The sequence below is a fragment of the Dryobates pubescens genome, chromosome 31, assembly GCF_014839835.1.
Source record: "Dryobates pubescens isolate bDryPub1 chromosome 31, bDryPub1.pri, whole genome shotgun sequence".
NCBI lineage: Eukaryota > Metazoa > Chordata > Aves > Piciformes > Picidae > Dryobates > Dryobates pubescens.
The window spans coordinates 11338976-11351141 of NC_071642.1; the positions used below are offsets into that span (position 1 = coordinate 11338976).

Here is a 12166-nt window from a genome sequence, read left to right on the forward strand (position 1 = left end):
CCTGGCCGCGATCACGCTGGACAGCAGGACGTGGAGAGCAGCCCTGCTCTGCCCCAACACACCCAGCCACAGAATCCCACCCCAGAAACATCCAAATCCTCTCAGCTGCTGCTGCCATGGCAACGCCAGAGAGAGGATCCGCCAGCCTTTGATGTGCTGATCTGTTTAAAGCATGCAAAATGCCAGTCAGGAGCTGGGGAGCTGCATGGAGGAGCACCTGACTGCCCTGAAGATGGAAGAAGACTCTCCAAGGAGCAGGGATTAATGCACGCTGGCAGGCACCGCTGCCTCCTCCTGCCACTGCGAGTCACTCCCAGCCTGCTGCTGGTCCAGCTCCTGCTCACCACTTAGTGCAGTTTAATATTTAACACCAGACAAGCTGCTGTTTTACAGAGTAATTTGGGTTATTAATAAAAAATCCTCCTTCCCCCCTGCAACCACTGGAAGATGAGATCCTCCAGCTCACAGGAGCTGGCAGCAAGTGCTGGGAGCTGAGCACCACAGGAGTGGTTAATGGGGAGCTGGGAAGGGCTGGCACAGGCCACAGGAAAGCCAAGCAGCATGCAGCACAATGCTGTCCCCATCTCCCACTGCATCCCAGGCAGAGGAGGTAATTCCAAATGACAAATGGGCTGTGCAGACCTCAGCTAGAGCAGGCTGCCTGATCCCCTCTCCATCAGCTCACACAGATCCCCTGCCTCACAAGGACACCTCCAGGCTCAGAGGGCCTGCACCACTGCTTGCCTTCCAAGGTGCACTCCTGTAGCACTTAGCACCAGGAGTCCCTGGGGCTGTGCCCAAAGCAGTGCTGGCAGTGGCAGGCAGTGGACACCAAGCTCTGTGCAGGTGCCCTCACTGGGCCGCCAGGCTGGGGTGCTTCAGTGCCACCCAAGCAGCTCTCAGCTGTGAGGGCACAGAGGAGGCTGTGAAACCTTTGAGGGGGTTTGATGCCAGACTTCTGACAGAATTGGCTTCACAACATCAAACACAGAAACATGAAGTAGTCTCCTACGGAGAGATGAGCTCCAGCTCACACTCTGCCGTCTCCAACGCTTTAATTTCAAGACTCAGCCTACTCCACAGCTGCAAAGTTTCTCCTACCTTCATCCACCCTCTCCCTAGGGTTCCCACACCCAGAGTAAGAGGAGGCAGCCTTCAGGTGGCCACAGAAATGCTACAGAGAACTCCAGGAACTGGGGAAACAAAGGACTTGGAGGGGGCAGAGTGCAGTTATTTGAGGAGGACTTTGGCTGAGCAGAGGAGTTCCATCCTCACACGTGCCCAGAGGAGCACACACACAACCCCCTCCTTGGGAAGGGTATCACAGGACCTGGGACAGTAACTACAGAGGATGCTCTTTGCAAACACAGCCAAAATGAGGTCCTTGTTTTCATGGCTGGGGACCCAAAAGAGCTTTCCTGGCAGCTCCCTCTCACATCAGTGGCAGGGCAGAAACCTCTGCATTTAAACATCAAAACAATAGCTGCACGTTTCCCAGCACTTTGCATCCTTAAGCAAGCCTGACGTTACCCCGGGAAGGTGCTGGCAAGGCTTGGCAGTAAACAGCAGACAGCTCGAGGGTGGGGAGCTAACTGCAGTGGCTGCAGCTCCAGAAGGAGGACAAAAAGTGTGTTACTTGCTTTGTTTGGGTTCTTGGCTTGGGTTTTTTCCATACACATCACAAGAACAATACAAGAAACTCTGAAGCCTTCTCCTTTGCTGAGCTCTGGTTGTTTGGGTTTTTATCTCCTACTCTGTTACAACAGCTTCTAGCTGTCAAAAACCCCCTCCAGGTTCATCTGTTCTCACTGGGCAGCTGCTGTTCCGCTCCCCTGTGCAAGGTTGCAATTTCTTTCCAGCCAAGTGGACAAAACTCAGCACCCTGCAGAGGCAAAGGCTGTCCAGAGTCAAACTCCCCACGTGCAATGCCCCTTCCTTGCCAGTGGACCTCATCTCCAAGCTGCAGGAGGACTGGAGAAGGGTCTGGAGAACAGAGCTGGTGAGGAGCAGCTGAGGGAGCTGGGGGTGGCTTAGTCTGGAGCAGAGGAGGCTGAGGGAGACCTCATTGCTCTCCACAGCTCCCTGAAAGGAGGTTGCAGTGAGGTAGGGGTTGGTGATAGGAGAGGAAATAGCCTGAAATTGTGCCAGGGAAGGGTTAGGTTGGGGATGAGGAAAAATTTCCTTTGCTGCCAGAGTGGTCAGGGATTGGCACAGGCTGCCCAGGGAGGTGGTGGAGTCCCCAGCCCTGGAGGTGTTCAAGAAACCTGTGGCCATGGCACTTGGGGCCATGCTTTGGTGGCCATGGTGGGGCTGGGTTGATTCTTGGACTGGATGATCTTGGAGGCCTTTTCCAACCCAAACAATTCCATCATTCTATTGCAGCTGTGAGCAGAGCCTCTGGGTCAGCTCTCTGTGTCCTCCCAGCACTCCTAGCTCCAAAGCCTGACTTTAGAGCAAAGGGACTCAGTGAAAGGTGCCACCTCCTCTGCCCAAACATCTGCAATCTACCCCCAGTGCCTGTGGCAGAATCAATGTCCCTGGCACGACCCCCACTGCTGCTGCTGCTGGGGGTCACAGTGTGCCGAGAGGCCTCCTGGTGAGGTGCTGCTGATCCGGCAGGAGCCAATGGCTGCTGCTGCCTCACCCTTTGGGTCAAGAGAGGCTGATCCTGTCTGTGCCTTACTGAGCTGCTGCTGGCCTCAGAGACCTCCTCCAGCAGGTCCAAGAGGCATGGCTCAGCCTTCAGGAGCTCCGAGCAGCAGTGCTGCTGATGCAGTACTGATGGGCAGCAGATATTTTATACATTTGTCCTGTGACACTGCAGCTCCTCTCTCTTTCTGCAGCCTCAGCTCCACAGCCACCTGACAGCCAGGCTTGACAGGCAGCACTTTGCCCGGGCAGGGGCTGAGCCTGCTGACCATCATGTCGCTCCTCAGCGGGAGCGCCTCGCTCGGCATCGGGGCTGTGGCATCTCCAAGCTGCGTGTGCAGAGAGCTGCCATGCCGTGCCACGCTCCACTGAGCAATCCTTGCTTGGACCAAATCTGCTGTCACTGGGAGTTGAGAAGATCCTGCCAGGAAAAGAGCTGAAGAATGAATAAGCTGAGAAAATGACAGCCTGCAGGGCAAGCTACAGACCCCATGCAGGCAGCCGAAATGCCCCTGTGCCAAAGACGGTGCCCACAGATAGAGCTTCTGCTCCGGCATTGGAGAGGGAAAGCAGAGCCCACAGGGCTCCCCGCTGCAAGCCCAGCATCATTCAGGAAAGTCTTCCCTTCCTGAGAACTCTCCAGCACAGCAAAGCCTCACACTGCATCCCCCGTGCCCACTGCCAGCCACCAAGAGGTAAATGGGGAAGGACAGAAAGAAAAGGAAAGGGAAAAGAAAAGGGGAAAGAAACCAGACTGGTAGCTTCTGAATCTTTCCCCTTGCTGACACCACTCCAGCTTTGTTTTTAAAAGATTACAGAGAGCAAAGGAGTGGAGGGGACTGGCTGGTTTTGGACCCTCCAGCACCAACAGCAAAGTCAGTCATGGTCAGCACCCATCCGAGCCCAGCAATTGCCTCAATGCTAGGACACAGCTCTCAGGCCTGAGAGGCAGCTGGGGACAGAGGAAGGGTAGCAAGCTGCTGAAGTATTTGAGGAGACACTGACTTTAACAGCAGCACATTTGGAGATGGTAGGGTGAAATGCTTGGAAAGCTGAGTGCAGCATTTCCCACGGCAGCCACCCCAGGAAGGGCTCCCAGGTGCCCACAGCCTGCTTCAGTCCATCAGAGAGCTGAGCAGGCAGCTCAGTCCCCATGAGGTGACAGCACAGACTCTGCCCTCTTTCATTCCCAGTACGTCCATGAAAACAGCTGACAGACCCTCAGAGCACGTCCCAGCCACTGCCTTAGGATGCCAGGATGCCAGGCAGCTGCACCGCCTCGAGGTCCATGCAGGCGCCAGATGACGTGGGGGTGGAACTGGAAGGAGATGTGGATGGAGCAGTCACTGACAGGTCACTGTCTCTGCTACCCAGGGCCAGCAGTCAGACATCTGCACAGTGCTCCTGGGGGTGTGCACAGAAAGGGGCAGGAGCTGCCCTGTGATTCCCTGATCACAGGAACAGAGACTTGTTTGGGTTGGAAAAGCCCTCCAAGAGCACCCAGTCCAACCCTCAACCCAGCACCACCATGGCCACAGTCACACATTCTCCAGGCTGAACACCCCCAGCTCCCTCAGCTGCTCCTCACCAGCCCTGTTCCCCAGACCCTTCCCCAGCTTGGTTGTGCTCTGGACCCTCAATGCCCTTCTTGGAGTGAGGAGCCAAAGACTGAAGCAGCTTCTCTGTTCTCTCTGCTAAAGCTGCACTGTCCTGAGCTCACCCCACACCTGTCTGTCTCACCCACCACAGCAGCACATTCTCACAGCATTTATCTTATTCTTTGCTTTCTGCTGTAATCAGCAAGTCCTGGGGAAGAGACAATGCTGCCCGTGGCATCGTGACAGAACTAAATGGGCTCTGGATGCTCGATGCATTTCCTGCAGGGCAACTGGAAACCTTGGCTCCCTGGGCAAAGGAGGCTGTAAAGAGGTAAGAGCCTTTAGGATCAATTTGCAGGGACCGTAAGATTAGTTAGTAAGCAAACTTAGTTTGCACTCTGCCAAGGCTTTCAGCACTCTGCACTCCCCACTGGGAAGGTCCCACACGTGCCCATGGATGCACCCTCCAAGCCCTGAGGAGCCCTGCCACCACAGTGCAGGGCAGGACTCAGCTTGCTGTCTTGGTGCAGCACCTTTTTTGCTTCCAGAGGAGACTTCTCAGTGCCCTGGACACAGCCACAGCCATGTGCACAGGCACAGGCTCTCTCCTCCTCCCCTCAGCCCTGTCCAAATATAGAAAGCTGCTCTGTTTTCTAAACGCTCTCCTGCTGCTGCATTCTCTCCCTCCGCCTCCCAAGGCACGTTGGTGAATACCTGCTGCTTTGTTCCTCCTGGAGAGGCTTTTGGGTTGGGTTTTTGGGCTCACTACGTTCTGAAGCTGTAGGTTTAGCATCATCCCTCACGTTTTGCAGCCCCTCCACCAGGAATGGATGGCTCTGGCTTATTGCTTTCACCCAGTCAGCAACATTTGCTTTGCAAATAGGAAGGGAGCTGGAATTTTGCTGCTGTTTGCAGTGTTGTGGCTCAAAGCATGATGACATAATTCAGCTGGGAAAGGGGAGGTGGATTCTCAGGTGGTTGTGCCACGCTGAGCAGTCCCTTGGATAGAGAAGGTGTTAAGAACTTCCCTACACCCAGGAGGTTGCCCTCTACTCCTCTCAGATTTGGTCTCTCCGATCCAGAGGCAACGTTCTCAGGATCCACCCTGATGGCACTGTGAGAGCTGGAGGTGAGGAGTGCTGGAGAGCTCTAAGTAGGGCAAGGGACCCAGAGATCTGCAGTCCTTGACCCACGCTTGCCTCACACCCCCAGCCACGCTGCACCTCTCCAGGCCAGCACAGGGAGGGTACGTTCCTGAAGAACCTTGACATACTTAGACAATTAACACAAATTAGCATAATTCAGACTAAACTTCTAATTTTAGCACTCTGTAAAGCTGCTTTCCTGTGAGCTCAGCTCCAGCTCGCTGTACATCAGCTTCAGCTCACTACAGGCAGCTTCACCCCTTGGGTGCAGGACTGCCACAAGCTTCCCTTGCTCCTGAGGGCTCCGGCCCCAGTCAGGGCTCATCCCCTGCACACAGCCACTGCCCTTCTCGGGCAGGCACTTGGGCCAAGGGGCTGGGCACCCAGGAGAGGGCACAGTTGGAAAGGACTTGCTTCCCAAGCAGATTTCTGGAGGCTGCAGGGTTCCAAATGCTGCTCAGCTCATTCCAATACCTCGATCGCCGGTGTGGTCACCAAGCACTTAGAGACAGCTGAATAATTGAAGAGCAGCAGTGCAGAGCGGCACCAGCTTCCCCCCTCAGAGAGGCCCTGCAGCAGCAGAGGCTGCTCTGCCCTGCATCCTCACATCCAGATGCCTGTATTCTGCTCATGTTCTCCCTGCCAGCCGCTCCTCCTCCCACCACAGCACTTCCCTCCTGCCTGGAAATGTCAGGGAAGGACGCAGACACAGGCTCCGAAGTGCCTTGCTGGCTGAGTACTGTACAAGCTGTTCCTCTCTTACAACTGACTCCAGTGTTTGTGGACAACTATTTACTGGGGAAAGGGATGGACATCCCAAGTCAAACACGGTTCAGTATATATTAGCTCACATTATCTGAGAGACTCTTGGCACCACATTTTGCAAAGGGCAAGGCAGACACTGGCAGGAGACAAAGGTAAACACCAGGGAGGAACTGCTCCTGTAGAAGAGCTCTGATTTTCCTGCCTGGGCCACCTGAGACAGCTCTTGATCTGGGCCCATTCCTACAGCCCAGAAAGTCCTGAGCCTGCCCAGCACTGAGATCAGTGCCACTTCTGCACTGCCCTTCTCCTTCCTGCACACACACACGTGCCAGGCACCATCCTCTGCCGTCCCCCCCTGACACTTAATGCAAATGCTGGGAAGAGAACACCAGTGCTGGGAGGGGGCACAGCTGCTCCCATGATAATCAGAGCCTGCTGCACTGCAACCTAACAGAAGAAACGCTGGAGGGTGGCTGTGAGCAGCGGTGAGTGAAATTGGACAGAGCTTAGCCAAAGGTAAGTTCGAAACAGCCTCTCCTTCCTGCTGACTGCTGACCAGGGAGACACTGAGAGGTGGAGAGGAAGCCTTAGTGGGTTCTGAGAACAGAAAGCCTCCTTAAGGGCCCCAGACAGCAGCCCAGCACAGCCCTGATGCTTTTCTAGATCCTGGCAGTGCCTCCATTTGTGCAGGGCTCCAGAGGCAGGTCAGATAAACAGCATCAGAGGAAGGCAGCGTCACACACAGCCCTGTGCTTCCCAGCCCAGCCTCAAGCAACAACTAAATATTTATTAAGCATCTATGAATCAGAGGCCTGAATCTCCTGACAGTGCAGCCAGCTGACGTAATCCTCCCCAAATCCTGATGGGCCTTGCTTCCCCAACAACCTTGACAGAGCTGGCAGGGTCACAGCTACCTTGTGGGCACACAGAGCAGCTCCATGTTGGCACAGTGGGCAGAGGTGGGGTGCTGCACCCCTCAGTGCAGCAGAGCACCTGTAAAGAAGCTCAGGCTCTGCCCCAGTCTGCCAGCAGCTGTGCACCCAGGACACCTCCCCAGCTTCACACATCGGATGTTTACAGCAGAAAAGATTCAGCACTCCACTGCTGCTCTGAGCCCAGCACACACAGAGCCCACAGAATGATTTAAGATGAACTTTTGAGCTGCAGAAGCCTTCTGAAAGCCTCTGTGATGGCTCATGAAGGAGCCCACTGCCACAGCTTTGTTCTTTGTCTACACTGAGTGCATCCAGGGTGGCAAAAGCCAGGGCTCCCTCCAGTCCCAGAGGCTTTGGCTGCTCCGCTGTCCCATGTCCTTCCTCCCTGTCACTGCACAGCAGCAGCACGACCAGGCAGCAGATCCCAGCTTGTTTGCAGAAGTGCCTCAGACACAGAGTGCTGGAGCCCAGGCACCCAGCCCTAGCTGCCCAGGGCTGCTGCTGGAGCCTGCTTGGAGCTTCCAGTCTCATGGCCTCCCCTAGAGCTGCTCTCACGTGCTCCTCAAGGTGCCTTCTTCAGTGCTGTGCCACGAGGGTTTAACTTCTCAGGAAGGTGCCTGCATGGTCACTGCTCTTGCAGAGCAAGGGGAGGCAGCAGTTGTGGCTGATGGAACTGACAAAACTTGCAGTGGCAGCCAGCAGGAGCTGCAGCTGGAGCTGTTGTTGCTCTAGGAGCAGGCAGAGCAAGGAGGCAAAGCAGCTCTGTGCTCCCAGGCTGTGCAGGTGGCATCAGCCTTTCTCTTGCTGATACCAGCTTGCAGGTTAGATACCAACACAGCCCCCAGCAGCCAGGGAAGCCCTGGGTAGCTGACAGCTGTGTCACCTCTGGCTGGATCTCCTGCCACTCACTGCAAGAACCCAGGCAGCCCAATCCAGCTGCCGCACCAGGCCAGACCTCCATGGCAGCAGTGCACAACGGTGCTCCAGGTCCAGGTATCCTGGGGACATTCAGGGCCATCTGCAGCCCAGGTCTGCTGAAATCCTTTGCCCTCATCCTGTCCATCAGTCTCTTCTCTGCAGCCCCCCTAAATCCAGCACAAGCTGAAGGCTGCTGCTTGGTGACAAGCCTTGGGAAGGATGGCAGACAGCTAAGGGAAGGGCCCCAGTGGCCTCTCCTTGACAGCACTCCAGCAGCAGTTTCTCACCCCACTTTCTCATGTGCTCATGGCATAACTCTGACAGAGGTGTCTGGATTTTCCCTCTCAGGGACCCTGAGATTGGCCTTAAGTTCCACCCTGATGCAGCTCACCAGTGACCAGCAGCTGAGGGAGCTCTGCTTGTCACGCAGGCAGCACAGCTCTGCTCACCTCGTGTGACCACTTGGTTGTCCTACTAAGAATCATAGAATTCTCTCCTGCTCTCCAGTCTAACCAGCTCAAAGCCATTGCCCTGAGTCCTGTCACTTGCCACATGCCCACTTACCTGCCTCCTCACACTCTTCTGCCCCTCCTCCCCCCTGACTGGATATTTGGCTGCATTTGGTACCACAATAAGCACACTTCGATAGGAAGAATTCTTTTCATCCCAGTATTGACTTGGTTTTATTTGTTAGTCTCAGTCAAAGCTTGCCAGCTCAGAAGGCACTGCAGGCACCAAGCAACCTGACCTGGGGGCACTTGGGGCCTGCATGCAGCAAGCAGCTGCCATTGGAGGAGGCGGCAGCTGGCAGCCCCCACACCCAACTTCCTAGCTCCTGTTTGCAGACCTCGCATCTGTCCTGAACATGCTCACTGAGCTCCCCTTGAGCCGCTCTGGACACTGGCTTGGCACTAAGCAAGCAAGCATCCTTAGACCCAGCTTTGGCCCTGAGAGGAACAGGAGGGTGAGCAGGGGCTTTGCCCACCCTGGGCATTGCCATGGAGCCAAGAGGCAGGCAGGAGTCCCTTGCCAGCACGTCCCCACCACTCAGGAGGGGATAGCTGAAGATCAGCTCCTGCTCAGCTCACCACAGCCCTGCTGATTTCTGCAAGGACACCTTGCTCTGTGCTCCCCATGCTGTGCCAATCCCAAATGTACACCACAACAACTCCTTGCTTGCAGCACAGTCTGTCTTGGCAGCAAGTGCAACTCAAGCCTCTCACAAGGAGCTGGGGAGAAGGTGCCCTCTCTAGCACCTTCCACATGAAGCCCAGACACTGTGCAGGTATGCCCCAGCCCATCACCCAGACACAAGTACACTCTGCTTCTGGGAGGAGAGGAGGTGGTGTTGCAGAAGGGAAGAGGATGGCTTTCACAGACTCAGGGAGTAAGCCTGCCCCAGAAACAGGGATGAATGAAATCTAGGAACTCCAGTGTCCATGACTAGCCCAGACAGCCTGAAGCAGCTGTTTGGCAGGAAGATTGAAAGCCTGAGGACTGCTTAGTGGTGCCTGCCCCCAGCACCTCAGCAAAACTCTTCTTCAGACTCTTGGGGCACAACTATTGAAATGCTCCAAGCAGCAGAGCTCTGCTGTGAGGCTCTTGCTCAGAGGGGGCACATGGAAGTCCTCCAAGTCTTTTGCTAAAGGCAGAGGATAAGGCCACCTAAGACATCTCTGTATTGCAACCTCCTCTCACAAACATCCTTCACTATCCTTGGTTTCACCTCTCCCCTCTCTGCCTCTGCATTGGTGCATGGCACACACACCACCCTGCCCTGCTGGGAGAAGAACATTCAGCTCAAGAGGTCTTCAAGGGCCAGGAAGCAACCTTAGCAGCACACCTGGCCTGCAGGAAGCTGGCAGCAAAGGAAAACCTGCCAGCAGTGACTTTCCAGAGAAGAAATACAGCTTGGAACAGTTGGAGGACCCAAGGCTGCAGCAGGCTGGGGCCAGCAGAGGTGAAAGACATCTGCAGCTCCCCCTGCTCCAGCCCCCAGACTCACCTGCTGCCAGCAGCACCATGCCTTTGCTGGGGGGGGGGGGTCACAAATGTCTGCTGCCCCGAGCAGCAGCAGAGCTCACAGCCCCCTGCTCTGAAGTGCTTTCTCTGCCAGTGGTCTGCTCCCACTGCCCCCTGGTCTCGGTGCTCTGGCAGGGATCCAGCAGGGCACGAGGGGGACACCAGAACTGCTCCTTCACTGGAGAAAGGATGAGGGGGCTCCTGCCCCCCTGCTCTGCAGACACAGAGCAACTCTGGGGAACTGCATGAAGCCAGAAGTCAGCAATTGAGTCTTAGAGATCCAATCTGCTACTCCAGCTGCCTCGACAAGCCCCTCACTCCCTTTCCCCCTTCTCATGGCTTTCTTACATCCCTGTCCCTAAGCTGTCAGGGCAAACGGAAGGCTTCTGGCCCTAAAAGTTGTCCTCTGCTCGGCAGACTGTTTGTTGTGCTGACTGCACATAGCCTGGCACAGGGAGCAGACTGCCCCTCTGCCATCTCCCCCCACCCCCAACACGCAAGCAGCCCCCACTGCCAGCAGCACAGGCACCTGGGCAGGGGCCGCTCGCCCCAGCGCCACTGACCTTCTTCTTCCGGTCCCGAGAGCGGTTCCTGCGCTTGCGGTTGGATTCCTCCTTCTCCTTCTGCTCCTGCAGAGCCTGAGCCTCAATATCTTTGATTTTCTTCAGCTGCTTCGCTGCTTGAGCCATGGCTGGTCAGGCTGCAGTCCCCTCCTGAGCTCACCTGCGCTTCCCACGCAGCACCCTCCAGCTCCCGGCCAAGTCCCTTCCCCTTGCTCAGACGCTGCCGACCCAGGTGAGTGTGAAAGCAGCAACGAGAGGAAAGCAGAAAGCAGTCAGCAAGCCCCCCAAGGGCAGCCGGTGTCTCCAGCTAGCTGCTAGATGGAGCCTGGGACACCTTTATCAAGCATCAATAATCCTAAATCCAGCTGTTCCAGAGGTTCCATGCACCATTGCAGCAGCCCCGGACCGCACTGGCACATCCTGCAGAGCCCTTTGTGGGACAGGACACCCGGCTGGTGCTGCGCTCTCTCCCTGCCAGCCTCTCCTGCAGTGGGAGATGAGACGCAGGCAGTCAGCCACAGGAAGGAAAATAACTCTCAGCAATTAATGCGTGATGAGGCTGGAGCGGCCGCGAAGGCAAAGGCTGCTGCTCTCCATCCCGACCCTCTCTGTAGCAGTGCACAGCCCCCAGAAAGCTGCCCGTAGTCAGGCAGCGGCTTCACCACTGCAGTGCTGCTGAGGCAGGCAGAGCTCTCAGCCTCTCCGGTTCCCTTCCTCTCAGTCACTCTCCGTGCGGCAGCCCCATCGCTCGCTGCCTCTCCGGGTTAGGATTCCAGCTCCCTTCCCGGGGAGCAGGAGGGAATGGCTGCCTCGGCTGGGGGCAGGCAGCCTCTCTGCTCAGCAAACAGCCTCTGCTGCGAGGGATGTGCCAGGGACGGGAGCAAAGTGCAGCTCAGCAGCATCCTTTAAAGTGCAGCTCAGCAGCATCCCTTCCTCCTCGCAGCTCTCCACCGAGTGAGCTGCAAGGGGAGGGGAGGGATCTCAGCTGTGAATGGGAGACAGAAACCAAGGGCTCAGTTTGCTCTTTGACTGCTCAGCATCAGAGAAGTACAACCACAGCCACCAGCTCCAGCCCACCCAGGTACCACCAGGGCTCAGGTCCTCTCTGAGGACACCCAGCCAAGGCTCCTGGAGAGTCAGCCACCCCTTCCCCACAAACATCCTCATATTTCACCTGCAGCTGCCTCCCAAAAGCACAGGGAGGCAATTCCATGCTGGAGGCCAGGGGTCAGGCCTGGAGCTGTGACTTTGGTTTCCGTACCTGGCACCAGAGTGTGAGTGGGCCAGGATAAAACTGGGGTGGACTCTCTGGTGGTGACCACAAGAAGACCTGCAGCAAAGCCAGCTTTACTTTTCAGGTGGTTGTGAGCAGCCCCTGCCTTTTCCAGATCAATTCCTGAACCCCAGAACAAACCCTGTCCCCTCTGTGCAAACCCAGGGGCAAAGCACTGGGAAAAAAGATCTGCCCAGGTGGAAGCCTTGCACACATTGCACTGTCCTGGCACAGTCCTCCCAGCTCTAGACAGGGTTCCTTTTGTGTCCCCAGATGGTGAAGCAGGGCCTGATGTGCA

General features: G+C 56.2%; 1 protein-coding gene across 5 annotated transcripts in view; it reads right to left on the minus strand.

Moving 5' to 3' along the window:
- The window catches only part of ANK1 (ankyrin 1), a 56175-nt gene extending 44643 nt beyond the window's left edge, over positions 1-11532 (minus strand). For 2 of the 5 annotated variants that reach the window (XM_054174936.1, XM_054174935.1), the window contains exon 1: positions 10596-11531. In XM_054174936.1, coding sequence (XP_054030911.1) covers positions 10596-10721 — 126 coding nt within the window. In that variant the 5' untranslated portion in view covers positions 10722-11531. Of the gene's footprint in view, positions 1-10595 lie in introns of all 5 variants that reach the window. The other 3 variants (XM_054174942.1, XM_054174943.1, XM_054174937.1) reach the window with 2 other exon arrangements.
- Between the last annotated feature and the right edge of the window lie 634 nt (positions 11533-12166).